Raw genomic sequence first — 17,092 nt, 5'->3', positions numbered from 1 at the left:
AACATCACTTTTCCGAGGTCCGGTGACCAGAAAGTGGAGGTCGTCTGCAAGGGAAACTGTCCGTGGAGGATATATGCTAGTTTGGATGCTAGGAGAGGCGTTTGTCGTGAAAACGCTTAATGATACTCATATGTGCAGCAGGACGCCGAGGAATAGCCAAGCTGATTATCACTGGTCGAAACACTTCTTGGAGAAAATTCAATGAATTTGGATATGAAGGTGACAGATATGATGCGGGAAATAAATGATCTGTTCGAATCACTGTTTCAAAACAAACATGCTATAGAGCCAGAGCCGAGGCGCGCATTTAAGCTTCTAGGAACATTGGACGACCATTACCACATGCTTCCCGCATATGTTGCCGAGTTAAAGAGGGTAAATAGGCGTGGTACTTTTGAGCTGGTTCTCGATAGAGCAACCCCAGATTCCTTGGTTAGGTTTAAGAGGCTCTACATATGTTTCGATTCGATAGCAAGAGGGTTCCTTGAAGGCTGTAGACGAGTCATTGGAATGGACAGATGTTTTTTGAAGACCGAATTGAAAGGCCAACTATTGAGTGCTGTCGGCAAGGACGGGAATAATCAAATGTTCCCCATCGCCTAGGCGGTAGTTGAAGGTGAAAATCAATCTTCGTGGATGTGGTTTATTCAGCTACTGATGAATGATCTAGGAATGGTGGACGGAAATGGCTGGACGATTATTAGCGATCAGCAGAAGGTACATAATTTATTTCTTTGGACTCTTATCGCCATCGTTAGACACGTGTAGTACATTAATAGATGCGTACCGTCTAACATTGTGCAGGGACTGGAGAACGCAATGTCCTCCTTATTGCCCAATGCGGAGCATAGGAATTGTGCTCGGCATATCTACGCGAATTGGAAGAAGAAAGGACATTCCACGGCATTTTTGAAGAACTTATTCTGGAAAGCTGCGAAGGCCACCACGCACGAAGATTTCCAACGGCTGATGAGGGAGATGAGCAGTGTGAACCCACAAGCCGCGCAAGACTTCCAAGATATAGGTATAAAGAAGTTTTGCAGGGCGTACATTAATGAGGACAGAAGGTGTGAGGTGATCGACAACAACATTTGCGAGTGCTTCAACAACTACATCATGGAGGCCAGGTCTAAGCCAATCATCGACATGCTGGAGGAAGTCAGAGGTGCAATAATGCAGAGGGTAGCAAAAAAAAGGGAGTTATTTTCAAATAGAACTGATACGTTATGCGCTCGGATAAGGGAGGTGGTCGAAGAGAACAAGAAGAAGTCCAGGAGATGCACTCTTAGGCATGCAGGGAAGTATCAATTCGAGGTCACAGACTTGGGAAGCAGGTTTGTGGTCGATGTACTTCACAGAACATGTAGTTGCAGATATTGGGAGTTAAGGGGCATTCCATGCGCCCATGCTATATGTTGCATTCATTGGGTCAAGGAGGACCCCGTCATTTTTGTCAGTGAATGGTTCAAGAAAGACGTATACCAACTAGCTTACACTTATGGTATCCCGCCAATGAATGGCAAAAACCTATGGAGTGAAGTTGATGGGAGCTATGTATTCCCTCCTCTTGTGAGGAGACAACCTGGAAGGCCCAAGCTGAAGAGGAGGATTGACGTCGCTGAGAAAGAACCCACAGTACATAGATTGTCGAGGAGAGGCCTGCACATGACGTGCTCCCTCTGCCACCAAGTTGGGCATAATCGGAAGACATGTACCCATCCAAAAATGGAAGCTAGAGGCCAGGTACAGTTTCAATTTTATGTCTAACTTTGTTTACATGTGTCATCATTTTTTTCTGAATGTTAACCAATTAACTTGTTTCATTAATCATGCAGGGATCTCAGGAAGCTACATATCTGCCAATTGTCGAAGACCATCGACGGTGAAGTTGCAATTCGGCTATGAAACACAACGCGCTCAAGCTTATTAATCGCTCGCCCTAAACAAACATTTGTAGAACAGGATTCAGTTCTCAGTTGATGATACAAACTTTGTTATCCAATTCCACAGAATTCTCGTTCATGTTTGCCGTTCTGAATCGTCGTTGATTAATCCATGCATTTCGGTACTTATTCGTCCTTCCTGTTTGCCCTTCTTCTTCGTCGTGGCCCATGTTTTCACAGTAAAACAATAGGTTCTTACGAACTAAATCGGCCAGTGTCATGCCTACTTATAGTACGTATTCTCCAATAAACCAAGAAATTGTCTTCCAATAAAACATATTTCATTATGTTCCTCGCGACCTAAAAATTGAGTCACAGAACAGAATATAATTCACAAGTCTGCGAAAATGATACGTCCTCATTCACAATTCGATACAAGTGATCCATCATGCTTGCGAGATGTCGGCAAAATTGATATGGCCTCATTGAACGCCCGGGGCACATCAAAGGGGGCGGGAAGGGTCGAGCCAAGCAGTCCACCTCCGGGCCACCTCCGGTCCGTGCTGGGTCAACCTCTAGGCATGGTCGAGCTGCATGCTCCTTGTCATTAGCTCTCTGATAAGCTGATAAGCTGCATGCTCCCCGTCATTTCAATGCCTCCTTCACCGTCCCCTGCTCTCACCCAGCAAGAACATATTTTAAATTCAAATTGCCAATCAAGAATAATGTTTAACTTTATTGAAATGCTGTTTATTAATAATAAACGCATGGTGCAATATAGTTGTTCGTCTCACCTGGCACAGAATGCAGCCCGGCTGTGGGGAACTCAATCTCCTACGTCTGGGAAAGGCAGGAGAAGTTATTTTGAGGTGTTTCTCCTTTTTTGATTGATTCTTCTTTCTTCTGGAGGGCTTGGCGTTCCTCAAGGTAATTTCTAGCAACAACATCTTCAAAGGTGCTCGACAAACCATGGGAGATTTATGATCTTTCTTTTGCCTATATTACTGCAACTGAATAGAAATGAGGATAAAAAATGAGAAAAATAGCATGAAATATCCGTAAAGAGCAAGAAACTGATGCTTGGGACAATGAAAAAGCAACATGAAAGGGAATTGGGGCAAGAAAAACCTTCTTCCGTCCGGCGGCTAATAGATTCGTCGTGTTCTTCTTTCTTTCCATTAGATCTTGCAGCATGGGCCAAGAGGGAACCGGGGGGTCAACGATTCAATCCTCACAAGAATCTGCTCTGCAAAGAGACCCACCAATTAAAGAAGCAAGAAATTGAATCCTGAAGCAGCCTAAATCCATGACGACCGCAAGAGAAAAGGCACAGATCTACCAAGAGAAAGTGAAAAAAGTGATGCTTTTGTCCAAATCTTCCCGCACAAAAAAAGTGAAAGGTTTAATCATGTGCATTATCCAGCTAAACAGAAAAGAAGATGCTTGCTTTGTTTACCTGCAGAATTTGATTTGCTTCCTCCGACGACTTCTTCAGACCACGCCGCATCTTGGCTTCCATGTCCTGTAGCTCTTGATTTAGAGATCCACATTCTACCTGAAATAGCCAATGGAGTTCACTGGAGGTTCAAACCCACATGAAAGGTGCTACATCAAAAAATGAAGAGAAAAAAAAGGGCATCCAACCTCAAGAAGAGCAACTTTGTGTTCCAAATCCATTGCCTTTGATATGCTTTCATCTGCAGACCTCTGAAAATTGATCAGTCAGTAGTAGGATTGGCAGGCCAAAATAGACAAATTCAGAGACAAATGAGAAAGCTCTAACCCAATTAAAAATAACCTCTTCAATCAACTCATAAAGATACACAACTGGCTTATTTTATCATAAGGTACACAGGAACTGATAACGACCACGATACAGGTCTTTAGTGAAGAAGGAAGTACTTGAAGAAAAGGAAGCCCTACATATGGATAGATAGAGATTGAGACGAGTTAAACACGGTTGGTACAATGGCAGTGCAGGTCCGTATCAACGCCTGAATACTTCCTAGGAAGCTTCTGCGGTATTGACTCTCCCATATTGGCCATGCATACAATGGCCCATGCATATGGAGCCTCTCCCATATTGGCCAGCCCTCTACACAATCTCTCCTGCTTATTCTTCCCCCTCCCCCCCCTTCTTCTAGCTGAATCAGACCCAATGAATGCATCACGTGCATGTTCTTCATTGAGGGGCTACATGTATTTATTGAGTATTAGCCTACGGACAAAAGACATAAATAACATGGAGGGGCCGGGATCATATCAGAAATCTCTCTATATTGTTTTAATTTAAGTAAATTCATTATAATTGATCATATATGCATAACCTGGCTGTAAAGCACCACAATAATCACAAATATTATAATGCATATTTATATTAGGCATTCTCGAAACTTGTAATATCATTTATTATGTCAACTTAACTACTTGGCACACTAGAGAAACATTGAGACGTTGAAGAATTTTGTATGCGTAGAGCAAAATGGTCAGAATGACCCAAAGAGAATTCACATTATACAAGAGCGGTGGCCACTTCATCAGCACATACACCTAGATACCTTCAAATGGAATATCAGAACGACGTACCTGCATTCTTACAAGTGCATTTGAGGCCTCCACAGCTCTGTGTTCCAATTCAACTTCTCTTTCTACGGCTGCCTTCAAAAATAAAATGTGTAAAATTAAACCAAGAAACAGAAACAAAGAAGTGAACAAAAGACATTCTCATAGATGCTGCTTAGACCATCTTGGTGGCATTATGCGCTATCCTCTCTTCTTCTGCTCTGCGCTACAGCTGAGCTCTTCACGGCGCTGGCGAATAAAATAAGATTGTCAGAGAAGAAAGAGAAGACGAAATATGACGAACAGAAGAGTCAAAGAATATTTTGCAGTTCAAAAAATATCGTTAGTCTCAAGTATAGTTTAAAAAATAATAGAGGTAGTGAACTACCTGTATCACCCTTGTCTCACTAAGTTCACGGCCTCTCATCAAAGCATCCATATTTGCCTGGTTCAAAATGGGAAGTTCTGCAAATGAGATCTTTTCCAATCATTACATGAATTATTAGAAGAACGCACTAAAATGAACGATAATTGTTTCAATCAGTTGAGCCAAAGCCAAAGAACAGTCCTACAAAGGGAGACACTAGTGTAATCTAAGAGTGGAGTTAGTTTAATATCAAGGAGCACTCTATCAAGTGAGTCCATATGTTGCATCCGAGGTTCATATTTAATATGGGGAAAAGTTCATTCAAAAGTGCTCCACAAAACCCTGTGGAGGCAGTTGACAGAAAAAGTATAGATGTCTCTTGGATGGTGGAGCCGTCTTGAAATGTAATTCATAAGCTACAAAGGAAAAAGAGTAAAGAAAGGAAACCTGTAAGGACACAAGTTTTCCTTCTGCTGTTGATGCTTGTTTCTTGAAAGCGTCTATAGAACCAACAAGCTTCTCGATTTCTGCATTTTTAGCGGTCAGCGCATCACCCATACTTGACTCCACTTTACTCATTTCCATTTGGGCCAATAATAAATCTTGTTCTAGCTGTTTGATGGAAGCTTCATATGAACTACTGTGTCCTCGCTGATAAACAGCAGATAAAAAGTAAAAAGAAGTTATTTGAAGAATCTACATTTGCGCAAGTATGGAAGCAAATCCGTCGTTGAAGAATCTACCTCTCTCATGAGGAGTTCTTCCAATTGAGCGTTCTCAGCCTTGTACTCCTGAAGCCGAGATGATAGCCCGGCACAAACCTATTTCCAAGCATTAGTTAGGACATCAAGGTGAGAAGACTGACATTGTGACGTTAAATGAATAAAATAAATGGAAATAACTATGGTCAGAACGTAAAAACGAAGGGATGGCTCCTAAAATAATGTGCGAAAATTTGGGGAAGAGGATAGGAATATAATATGCTGAAGATAAAAGAAAGAACTGAGCTGAGACTGAAGATATTTTTTCAGCAATGTTCCCTGCCAGGTGGCATTGGCATTATATTATGCACAGAAGATATCAAAAGTAGAGGACGCACACTCAACCAACAAATGAAAATTTTTGGATTTAGTCTAGAAATGTACAAGGGAAAACAAGAAACAAGTCAATAAAAGGTTAAGAGTACACAGCCAACTCACCCTTGCTAGTCTTGCTTCTTTTGATTGACCAGTAGAGACTGCACTTTTACCAGAAACTGTGCCTGACAACAAGAAAAATCATTGTTTAGCAGCAAAAGGCTCAAATTCATCAAAGTCAATACGTTGGATAAAATGTTTCTTATTCTGTGCTAAACAATGTTAGAAAACTATGCTAGTGATTCTTGTGAATCAAAGCCAATTTTCCAAAGTATTTGGCTTTGAATCTAGAATCGAATAACAGCATTTTAAATACAATTTAAAGTTCATTTTAGAATCATCCATGAATTCATTTAATCATTCAAATTCCAATGCCAACAAACGGAAAGAGATAAACGAACCTCGTCAAGCTGTTCAAGCAATTTCTCAGGCATTCTGTCACTTTTATGGTCATGTATCTTATTGGTGCCTGAAGTATCCACCGCTCGACGCATGATCATTATCCTTCCCTTCCAGACGCTTTCTTTTTTCCCCTGATCCACCTCCAAGTTATCTTGGCCAACATTTGAGTTATCTTGGTCATAGATCTCCTTATCTTGTTGGGGAGCATTGCCCTCTTTGGGATCAGATTCGTCAGATGATGTCCTTGTCATTTCTGAAATTTCTCTAGGTTCTTCGCTGCTACTAACAAAATTATCAACAGATGATGCCACTTTGACATCATTATCAGAAGTCAGTGTTCTTCCCAAAGCAAAAAAGAATCGGCGAGGAAGAAGAATTGAAGATCAAATTTCAATGAACCCTAGAACAGCAAGCGCAAATGAGCGAATGGGTATGGAAGAGCATGAATTTAGCTCGCCCATCTCCTCTTTATCCCAGGGCACCTCCGTGGCCCGAGAGCAGGCGTTGATGACGGTGTTGTAGGTGAGGACCGTCGACGCGACAGAGTAGGGCGGCCGCTTCAGCCGATCGAGGAGGGCGAGGGCGAGGGCGTGCTCGCAACGATTCCGGCGCCAACGACGTTGATCAGCGCGGAAGCCCCTTCTCCCTCGCGCCCTTTCTTCCTCCTTCTCCACCGTCTCCTTCTCCTTCGTCGCCTTTCTCAGCTCTCTCCCGGGTGACTCACATTGGGCGGGCTAAAATATTTCTTACTTCAAATCGCGCAGTGACGTGGAATCCACGCGGCTGCCACGTGGATTCCGCCTAGGTGGACTCCGCCGGAACTCCACCTGGCAGCCACGTAGACTCCACGTCACAGGCTGCGGACCAAATGGGACTTCAGGCTGTGTCGCGGCAAAAAAAAAAAAGGGCTGTAACTCGAATTTTCGAAAAAGTTCGGGCCACACCGTGATATAACCCCTTTATTTTATTTCCTACTTCTCATTGCTGAAATTTATTTCTTGAAGGTTTCTTGAATCTCTGGAAAACGGAAGGATGTTGGCAGACTGTGTTACCGTCCTGAGACGAAAAAAGAGAGAAATACAATAAGTATTCCCTTCTGGCTCCACGAAGAAAGAGAAATGTATAGAGAGAAATACGATAAGGGAGATGGAGAAAAAGAGAACCAGAAGGGAATACTTATTCATTACCAGTGATTAGATAGTGGATTATGTCAATGGTCAACATAACCATCAACTACTTTTCTACTTTGACTTTGGCATTGACTACCCAACCTGAATGAACTTGAAGCAGAACCAGGCCAGATTTTTTTTGTTCCTCTTGCTCTCTCTCTCGTCTCTCGCCTCTCTCAGGCAATTTTGAGCAGTGTGTGGTTCAAATTTCCAAATTTCTACACTGTAATTTACCAGATCACCCCATCCATGGCAAAAGGTTTATTTGTACCAAAAACTATAAACTATTTACTGGAAAAATATTCTTAAAAATTCTAAAGTAATAAAACATATTCTTATTTTATTTTCATCTCCGTACTCCTCTCCCTAATTCTTAATAATTTGATTTGTCTTCAATTGAATAACTATTTTAATTAGTGAATCTCAACCTACGGAAATTTTAAATTACGCTTTGTTTGCTCTTTGAATAGCATTAACAGCGCGTATTTAATGAGTTTTCGTACATTTCATTTCATACAAATTACCCGCCGCTAGGATCAGTTCGTCGATTCTGTGATACCAATTAATTTATTTCTCGAAATTCGATCCATATCTGACAACGAAAGACCATTCATATACAAAAAAAGATGAACTTGGAGTTATGGCAAGATTCATCTACCAGATATCAACACTCGATTCATCTCCGATCAACTCGCGTTGCGCTTCACGATCAGAACGGGGCACTTGGCATTGCGGGCGCAGTAATCGCTCACGCTCCCGAGCAGAGCCCTGAAGAACACGAAGAACACAACAAAAATCTTGAATTCGATCTTCGATTATTCATTCAAAAGAGGTTTATAATGCGAGAAATTAAGCACCTCTTGACAAAGCCGTAGCCATGGCTGCCGATGACGAGAAGGTCCGCTCCGACCTTCTCCACCAGATCGCAGATGACGTCCCTGGCATCCCCCGTCCCGACCTTCATCTCCGTCTTAATCTATCCAAAGAACAGAGATCAATGCCGTTCTGCGATCGCTGATTCTCAATTAACCTAGAAACCGACGGAAGAGATTACATTGGGATATTGCAGGTAAATCTTCTTGGACCTCTCTAGGACCGATTCCGCCAACTCCTTGCTGTACTTCTCCATGATAGAAATCACCTCATCGCCAACGAACACGCCTGCGCAGGAAAAACAAACGAAAATCAGATCCGGAAGAACAGAAAACTCGAATTTCGCCCAAATCGGGAGGAAAAAGGCTCACCGGTGCCGTCAAGGGAGGTGTAAACGGGCGGCGGAGGTCGGGAGTAGATGAGGATGACGGTGTTCTGAGATTTCGCAGAGAGAAGATGACGAAAACACCATTCGAGAGCGTAGATGCTCTCCTCGCTCTCATCCACGGCCACTGCAATTCGCCATTCGGGAGCCACGAGCGAGGTCGTCTCCGATCCGCCTGCTTCCTTCTCGTCCGCCATTGTTGCCGCGAAGAGCCCTAGTTTCTCTCTCTAGATCTCTCTCCTTTCTCACTCCTGTCCCTGTTTGAAGCTTCGAGATTCGAATTCGTATTTATACCCTTTGCACGGCGGTTTGCTGTACCTCACCCGCGGCGGCTGCAGTTTTAGCTCCGACTGGATTGGAAATATCTCTTATCAGCTAATTAGAAGAAAACCTGCGAATTTGAAAACCGGCGGCTCAGAATACCGCCTGTAGAGACACTGTAAATGTAAATGGGTAAATAAATTGGGTTTTAATATATATTAATCTAATAGATTCCCAGGACACGTCACCAGTCTGAGCTGCATCTTTTAGATGCATGTAGGTTTGTCTGTATGTCATATCATATTTTGATACCCATATACCCATAAACAAGAATTAATAGTTTTCAACAGATTTTGCATGTGTGATACTTAGCTGCTGACTATACGCATGTATGGTCTTTATAAATAAGACCATTCAATACTGTAAGAAATAATATGCTTGCCTTGGAGCTAATAAATGAAGGAAATGTTGTTCCATGTCAAGTAACTTATTGGTTCACATAAATTCATTCAACGATAGTGCTTTCATGTATATTTCTGTTTTAATTAGCATTACCGTGGAAAGTAGTAAAAGTCAAGATCAGATGTTTGTCATCTCGTTCAATCTCAATCCAACTCTCTCAATGATGGCGCACGCCATCAAGGATCAGGCTGTTGGAATTCCCTTTCTCTTCCCCCCTCTCTCTACAATTCTCTCCCGTCCTCTCCCGCGCCAGAGACGTGGAGACGCCTGTCCCGGCCTCTCCAACTGCCGGCCGACTCTCCTTGCGCCAGTCCAGGCCACGGCCAATCATAGCCGCCGCCTGAACCAGCCTACCTCGACCAAACCGAGTCGCGCCGTCCGGCCAAGCCAGAGCCACGCCCGGCTACTCCGCCCACGTTGCCCGCCCACACCGGTTGCATGCGTCGGCCCTTGCACCGAGCCGCTCACGCCACACTGCTTGCGGCACTTCGTTGCTGCACCATGCTTGCGCCCACGCTTGTGTCGCCTTGCAACTACGCGACAGGGAGTTGTGCCCAGCTGCGTCGTTGGCGCTCGAGACGCACCGCCCGTGTCTGATCGTTGTCTGTGCTGCTCGCGCCGTGCCGACGGTACCCACACCCGCGCCCCGCTGTCTGTGCGCACGCATGTGCCTTACCATGCGTCGGCACCGCCTCATCCCATCGCGCTCGCCACGGCCGTGCCTTGCCCACGTCCCTCTGTCCCCCAAGTACCGCCAACTGATGCCGCACTACACCGCCAGTCAAGCCGTGGTTAGCTCTCTAGTGCCTCTCCGCCACACGTGCTCCGACCGCCGCCGACTGCCGACAAATTCTGCACCACAAGCTCGCTGATGAGGTACACCGTCCTCTCCTGTCGCTCGTTTACTTATCTCTTGCAGTATAATTTTGATTTGACTCCACCGCGCTCGGGCTAGGTAGGTGCGAGAGGTATTTGAGAGAAACTACAATTTTTGAGTGTCTTACCGGTACGTGTGTGCCCTATGGATTGATTCTGTTCAGCCGTTGATGCCTTTGTCTCTCCGACGAGGTTCGAGAGGCCATCGTTGTCGTCACCTGGCAACCCCATCCAAGCTCAGAGCCCGGTGCCTCCCTCGAGTCGGAGCCTGCTCGTACGATACGTAGGGCGCATCTTCATCACATCATAGTTACATCAACTCGTTAGGGTTTCATCCGTCGGACGACGACATCGTTGATGTTCGATACCACTATCTATTAGCGGTACCGAGCCATCATACTCAGCGCCGACCGGATGACGTCCTAGAAGGCGTACGCCATCATTCAATATTTGGGTTTAAAGCCAGATTCAAATTTACCCCATTTCACATTTATTAGATACAAATGATATTTAGGCCAACAATCAAGAATGAAAAATCATGCTTTGTGTATGAAAGACAACTAAAAGCAAATATTGACATCCAAAGCCTGAAAAGAAAATTTAGATGATCACTTGGGAGGCAGCAAAAAAAGTACTTCAAAACTCATGATCAATAAAACCAGGATTATATGGTAAAAATGTGAAGGTGGATTATTTTGATAATAAAGCTGATGGTTACTATATCTACTAGTTCATTTATTATTTTCATGCATGTTAGTAATCACAAGTTAACAGATACTTGATGATATTTGGACCTATAATGTACAGCAGGTAGGAATTAAATGGAAGAATTAAAGGCTAATTATCAATGTTATCTACTACCTTATAAACATACCAATGAATAGGAAAGTGAGTCATTAAAATTTAAACCGTGCATCACAGGATGCAATGAGAGTGTAAATTGCTCTATCGGTTGCAAAGAGAGTGCAACTTCAGAAAAAGATCTCAGTTTCATTTTATAATGTTAAGATGATTCCAAGGTGCTGGAGCAAAGGGAAAGTATGAATTCCTATTATTACATTGTCCATCTAAAATACTAATTAAAAACAGACAGTTCAATCTTTGAAGAAATCAAAAGAGGGATATGTGCATAGAAGAACAAAGCACCATGGAAAACAGCCAATGACCGATTTTAGGGAACTTAGGCAGGATAAAAAAGCGGGAAATGGTATGGAAAAGAGTATCTATTATCCCCCATGATGTAGAGAAAACGCCCAACAAAAGAGGTGAACATATGGATTAGATGTGTGTCATTCTTCCTCCTCTATCAACCAATATGAGCGTAGACCAAGCAGAAGATATAAATTTTAATAAAGCCTCTTGTGTTTCAGTATTTATATCAAAAGTGAAGGCTGATATAAAAAATTTCATGGGGACATGTTTTACACTCAGTTAGCAAAAAAGCTATGTGATTTATCTCATTGGAAAGAAAATGTGCAGGCACAAATAAAGAATGTATGCTCTCCCTCTAACAACAAAAAGGTGATGTAATAGAAGACTAATTATAGCAGTCAATAAGACTGATTAAAGAACCGTATTCATTCAAAGAGTGATGTGTATGGGTACATCATGTGTGCAATGGCAGCTTGTGTTGGAGAGAGAAAATATAGAGGAGAGAAAATAGATGGATAACAATAGATAGATAAATTCACACGTATTGGAATAGGTGATAGTGAAAAACACTTAAAAGGGATTATTTTGTGTTTTCAAACATCGCTTCTTATCATTTTCTGTATTCATTATTTTATATTCCTAGATTAACACTCACCACATTTCTTAATTTGTGACATTTTTTAACCTGGCTTGGCTTTTTTAATCCAGCCAAAAGAGTCTGCAAAGACTCCAGATGATCTTTAAGAAAAAACCAATAGGGTATCTAAGTTATATATTCAATCTATATTCTTCGCACTCTCATCTCACAACACTATATGAATATCTCTAGGACTGAGAAGTCTTAAATTATTCCCTTTGCTAATTCTTCAAAAGCACCTATAACCGCTCATTTCTTCTTCACGATGTTAACAGGTCTCTGAAGATTATATCTCCAACTTTTGTCTGAGACTCTCCTAGATATATCTTCCCAACCTTGTGCTTCAATCTGATATGTAATTATTTTAGTCCCTTGATAAAACTACCTTAGTTTTCAATATTCAACTAATATTATGGAAATTTCAACGATAGGGAATTGAAAAGATGATTCAAACCTTTTAGTTTTAGATAATTTTCTTAATCAGTACTATATACAATTTTGCAAAGAGATTCCACAATTTAAATGTGGATAATCAATTAATTGAGAAGTCATATTGGATGTGAATGTTACAAAATAAAATTTATGATTTTTTACTGTTGAAAACTTTTCAGAGAGAGATTCAAATTATTTTATGTTGTATAAGTTTGCAGAAAAACTTTTATTTTACATTGTATGCAATGTTTTGAGATACAATGAAGAATTAAAACCTTAGAGAGTTTCAAAGAAATTGAAAATTTTAGAATGAAGAGAGTTGGTCTGTCCAAATTAGGCCCAAAATTATGGTCCAGTCTCATCCAAACAAAGTTATGGTCCAGTCTCGTCCACAGTGTGGTTATGAAAATGTTATTCCCTTACCAAACCTTGATTTATTGCGAGTATCGTTTTTCATGTTTTGTGCACGGATGATAGAGAACTGAAGAAAAATGGTGGCACACCCATACTTGCTTCAATGAGCACAAATATATTATTGACTTTTTATTGTTATATCCAATGCATTGAGTCCATCACAAATATCCCAATCTTGCTAAACTAAAGCGCACATCTATAAACTAGCACCGCGACAATTCAGAGAGGGCATAGAACTTCTTGGTTGAATTTTATAATAAGAATGATACATACTACTGAATAATCTCATTGTTGAATTTTAAATATCAGAATGATCTAAACATATATGTTAAAAAATAGATATAAAATGTTTTAAAACAGAAGAAGATAGAGGAATAACCAAGAAGTATAACAAATGTTAACGTTGTGGAAAACCAGTTCTGGTAAATTACGCTTTGAAAATATTTTCTTTGAATTAGGTTTTGATAATTGACCTTGATGAATATAGATTGAGAAATGTGATTATTGGATCTTGTACTGTAGTCATATAGTTGCATAGAATGCTACATAACTTAAGCGGTATGGTATACATTTATTATCATATCTTTATAAATATCACATTAGTGAAATATCTATATGTCTATTTTTTTGTCCTAATCACTGAGAGCCATGGAATATAGATTTTGAAGAAAAAAGGATGCTAGGGACGCTTGACTCTCTAGTGATTCACGCTCTACCTTATCACCTTTGCTGTCCACAAAGTATTCCACATTATGCCATACTTGTGATCTGCATCCTGAAAGAAGAGACTGAGAACAGATTGAACAACTGAGAAATCTGAACATCTTGTGTTCAATGTATCTGGAGAAGCTAAGTGTTGGAATGTGTCAAAATCCCCAGCACCCTTTATGGGACTGAAAGGTTGACACGGCCCTTACAATTGCTACATTGCAGATCCTAGAAAATAGGAACATGTCTATTTTCTAGGATTATAGATTTTTTTTAATTAAGGGGGTACAAAGACCATGGTTTGTGCCTATTTAAAGGCCATGCTTCCTGTTGTTTTTCTTCCCAGTTATTAGAGTTCTTCTTCAAAGAAGGAGTCTCTCTGTTTTAGTTGGTGCTAAGTGTGTTCCCTTGACGGTGAGCCACTCGGAGATGACAAGGCTGACGATGATGTCTCGGGTATTCTCCTCGCATTTGTTCGTTGAATCATCCACATTATCTTCTGTATTTGTTCACATCCAAATATGCTTCCACAAGTGTTTATTCTTAACACTAATAAAAAAGACTTGAATTTCACCTTGTACATGCTGTTTTCATGGCTTGTAAATTAGTGCTCTAAAGCCTGGCCATACCCCTGCACTTATAAAAAGTTATGGAGTAAAGATAGGCTTTGAGTGATCTGATATCCTCTAGAGTTCTTACAATCTGGGCACTGTACAATATCATCTTATACTAATTATCTGAATCGTAGGCCTTAGATTTCCCCCATAAAACTAACAAACAACTGCACTGTGAGGCGAGGCAAGGATAGCTCAGAGAGAAGAAAGGGTTATATACATGTGCCTCTTTGTCTGGGATAGATATAGCTCAATATAAGTTACAAGAGCTACTCTAACAGTCCAATACGCCAACGTGCTACCTTATATTGTCATTAACACCAAAAAAAATGTGTTTTCTAGTCTTTGAGATCATCTATTTCACTATTTTTTTGTCTATTCAGGCTACTAATGCCATTAGTAACACATTCTACAATTATGAGATTATTATGAATCCATAGACAACTTATGGAATGTTATTCCCATTTCAACCTCAATATAAATCTGTTTTCACTAGTTTCTACTTTCTAGGCTCTTGCCGAAGCAAAAATCGAAACATCTAATATAAATTTCACAATTAGACTTATTCATTATTCTTCAGAGACTACTTGTTTCTAAATCATTAGTAGTTTAACCCAAGTATTTTAAACGTCGTATAAGTATGGTTTAGAGTTGGATACCGATATTGTTTACGTGCATGGGTCGGCAAAAAAAATTGAAAAACAATTAATTTCTGTTCTTGCTCATGGAAGGCGTGGCAGACCGTGAAGGCCCTCTTGGTGACATGAGGAATTTTAACAAGACACGTGCCCATACGTGTCTTCTTCTTCTTCTTCTTCTTCCTCTTCATTTTGTTCTTGTTGTTGTTGTTGTTGTTCAGAGACGGTTTGGGAGAAATGGAGAAAGAAAGACAAGGAAAGATGGGGAGCGGCGTGACTTCGAGCACACCGCAGTCGAAGACTCTGTTGGACGAGTTGAAGAGCCTCGACAATGGCAGCTTATTTGACCTCGGCCACCCTCTCCTCAACCGCGTCGCGGAGAGCTTCGTCAAGGCTGCTGGGGTGCTCTCTCTCTCTCTATCGCTCTCTCTCGTTCTCTCGTTCTCTCTCTCTCTCTCCCTCCCCATCTCTCTCTATATTTACCTCTCTCTTTTGCTCTCTATCTCGTTCTCTCTCTCTATCTCGCTCTCTCTCTCTCTCTTTCTCTCTGTCTCTCTCATTCTCCCCCTTTGGTCTCTATCTCTCTCTCGTTCACTCTCTCTGTTTCTGTCTCTCTTTTGCTCGCTATCTCGTTCTCTCTCTCTCTTTTGCTCTCTATCTCGTTCTCTCTCTCCCTCTCCCTCTCTCTGTCTCTCTCTCTTTTGCTCTTTATCTCGTTCTCTCTCTCTCTCTCTTTTGCTCTCTATCTCGTTCTCTCTCTCCCGCTCCCTCTCTCTGTCTCTCTCTCTTTTGCTCCTTATCTCGTTCTCTCTCTCTCTCTCTTTTCTCTCTATCTCGTTCTTTTTCCCTTTTCTCTTGGTCTCTCCCTCTCTCTCTGTCTCTCTCTCTTTTGCTCTCTATCTTGTTCTCTCTCCCTCTCCCTCTCTCTCTCTGTGTCTCTCTTTCTCTCTCTATCTTGCTCTCTCTCCCTCTCCCTCTCTCTCCCTGTCTCTCTTTCTCTCTCTTTTTTGCTATCTATCTTGTTCTCTCTCCCTCTCCCTCTCTCTCCCTCTCTCTGTCTCTCTTGCTCTCTACATCGTTCTCTCTCTCTCTCTTGCTCTCGATCTCGTTGTCTCCCTCTGTCTCTCTCTCTCTCTTTCTCTCTCTCTCTGTCTTTTGCTCTCGATCTCGTTTTCTCTCTCTCTGTCTCTCTATCTCTCTCTTTCTCTCTCTCTGTCTTTTGCTTTCGATCTCGTTTTCTCTCTCTCTGTCTCTCGATCTCTTTCTTTCTCTCTCTCTCCCCCTGTCTCTCTCTCTCTCTCTCTTGCTCTCTATCTCGTTCTCTCTCCCTCGCTCTCTCCCTCTCTGTCTGTCTTTTTGTCTCTCTCTCTCTCTCTCCGTTTAGAGTTTATATAAGTACAACGATAGTTCTATATCTAGCATATTTATAAATCTAGATATCTCTACCCAGCCCTCCCGGTTGATTCATCCATTTCTCTCTCTCTCTCTCTCTCTCTCTCTCTCTCTCTCTTCTTCTCATTCCATCTGACCGTTCTCCCATCTCTCTCTCTCTCTCTCTCTCTCTCTCTCTTCTTCTCATTCCCTCTGACCATTCTCCCCTCTCTCTCTCTCTCTCTCTCTCTCTCTCTCTCTCTCTCTTCTCTTCTCTTCTCATTCCATCTGACCATTCTCCCATCTCTCTCTCTCTTCTCATTCCATCTGACCATTCTCCCATCTCTCTCTCTCTTCTCATTCCATCTGACCATTCTCCCATCTCTCTCTCTCTTCTCATTCCATCTGACCATTCTCCCATCTCTCTCTCTCTCTCTTCTTCTCATTCCATCTGACCATTCTCCCATCTCTCTCTCTCTCTCTTTCTCTCTCTCTTCTCTTCTCTTCTCATTCCATCTGACCATTCTCCCATCTCTCTCTCTCTCTCTCTCTCTCTCTCTCCTTCTCATTCCATCTGACCATTCTCCCATCTCTCTCTCTCCACCCATCTTTATCTGTATATCCATTGCTGTATCCAACATCTCTTCAATCTATCTCCAACATCTATCATTATCTATATGCTGGTCTCCCTTCTTCAGATCTGGTCAATGCATGTATCCCATTCTATTCACATGAAACACGTCTCCATCT

At 41.8% G+C, this 17,092-nt stretch overlaps 3 protein-coding genes and 1 long non-coding RNA gene across 6 annotated transcripts in view; 1 reads left to right on the top strand and 3 right to left on the bottom strand.

Moving 5' to 3' along the window:
• Positions 1 to 2,907: 2,907 nt before the first annotated feature.
• LOC144714435 (golgin-84-like) lies at positions 2,908 to 4,666 on the bottom strand. Its single transcript, XM_078589178.1, has 5 exons — positions 4,627 to 4,666; positions 4,470 to 4,541; positions 3,528 to 3,590; positions 3,340 to 3,438; positions 2,908 to 3,129 (listed from the first exon to the last, which is right to left on the bottom strand). Exons 1-5 carry the CDS (start codon positions 4,627 to 4,629, stop codon positions 3,115 to 3,117), a joined length of 252 nt encoding a protein of 83 aa, XP_078445304.1. The 5' UTR covers positions 4,630 to 4,666; the 3' UTR covers positions 2,908 to 3,114.
• An 889-nt stretch (positions 4,667 to 5,555) lies between these two features.
• On the bottom strand, positions 5,556 to 6,432 carry LOC144714132 (uncharacterized). The gene is made up of 3 exons (XR_013584260.1): positions 6,350 to 6,432; positions 6,012 to 6,073; positions 5,556 to 5,633 (listed from the first exon to the last, which is right to left on the bottom strand). It is a non-coding gene; the product is annotated as an uncharacterized LOC144714132 (long non-coding RNA).
• Positions 6,433 to 6,715: 283 nt separating this feature from the next.
• On the bottom strand, positions 6,716 to 9,049 carry LOC144714523 (Adenine nucleotide alpha hydrolases-like superfamily protein). Of its 3 annotated transcripts, XR_013584374.1 has the most exons (6): positions 8,764 to 9,049; positions 8,574 to 8,680; positions 8,377 to 8,495; positions 8,178 to 8,287; positions 7,295 to 7,406; positions 6,716 to 7,207 (listed from the first exon to the last, which is right to left on the bottom strand). XR_013584374.1 is itself a non-coding variant. In XM_078589275.1 (5 exons), the coding sequence occupies exons 1-4, from the start codon at positions 8,972 to 8,974 to the stop codon at positions 8,206 to 8,208; spliced, it is 519 nt and encodes a 172-aa protein (XP_078445401.1). In that variant the 5' UTR covers positions 8,975 to 9,049; the 3' UTR covers positions 6,716 to 7,406; positions 8,178 to 8,205. The 3 variants fall into 3 exon arrangements, 2 of the variants coding, with proteins under 2 accessions (XP_078445401.1, XP_078445400.1); XM_078589275.1 differs by having other exon boundaries at positions 6,716 to 7,406; XM_078589274.1 differs by lacking the exons at positions 6,716 to 7,207; positions 7,295 to 7,406 and having other exon boundaries at positions 8,068 to 8,287.
• A 6,111-nt stretch (positions 9,050 to 15,160) lies between these two features.
• ATOEP16-2 (Mitochondrial import inner membrane translocase subunit Tim17/Tim22/Tim23 family protein) overlaps positions 15,161 to 17,092 on the top strand; it is a 3,551-nt gene continuing 1,619 nt past the window's right edge. The window contains exon 1 of the mRNA XM_078589129.1: positions 15,161 to 15,373. Within this exon, the coding sequence (XP_078445255.1) occupies positions 15,209 to 15,373 (165 nt within the window). The 5' untranslated portion in view covers positions 15,161 to 15,208. The remainder of the gene's footprint in view (positions 15,374 to 17,092) is intronic.

The sequence above is a fragment of the Wolffia australiana genome, chromosome 17 (genome assembly GCF_029677425.1).
Source record: "Wolffia australiana isolate 7733 chromosome 17, ASM2967742v1".
NCBI classification, from domain to species: Eukaryota; Viridiplantae; Streptophyta; class Magnoliopsida; order Alismatales; family Araceae; genus Wolffia; species Wolffia australiana.
Note: the sequence above shows the minus strand (reverse complement) of the source record. Positions and strands in the feature narration are given on the sequence as shown.

What these genes read in the sequence shown, in the direction of transcription:
- LOC144714435 (XM_078589178.1), bottom strand. An exon ending in ATGCACTTGTAAGAATGCAG is followed by an intron (nt 3,591 to 4,469) that starts GTACGTCGTTCT and finishes ATCAATTTTCAG; the next exon opens with AGGTCTGCAGATGAAAGCAT. An exon ending in ACAAAGTTGCTCTTCTTGAG is followed by an intron (nt 3,439 to 3,527) that starts GTTGGATGCCCT and finishes TGGCTATTTCAG; the next exon opens with GTAGAATGTGGATCTCTAAA.
- LOC144714523 (XM_078589275.1), bottom strand. Translation starts at nt 8,974, where the DNA reads ATGGCGGACGAGAAGGAAGCAGGCGGATCGGAGACGACCTCGCTCGTG. An exon ending in CACCTCCCTTGACGGCACCG is followed by an intron (nt 8,681 to 8,763) that starts GTGAGCCTTTTT and finishes TTTCCTGCGCAG; the next exon opens with GCGTGTTCGTTGGCGATGAG. An exon ending in TTTACCTGCAATATCCCAAT is followed by an intron (nt 8,496 to 8,573) that starts GTAATCTCTTCC and finishes TTCTTTGGATAG; the next exon opens with ATTAAGACGGAGATGAAGGT.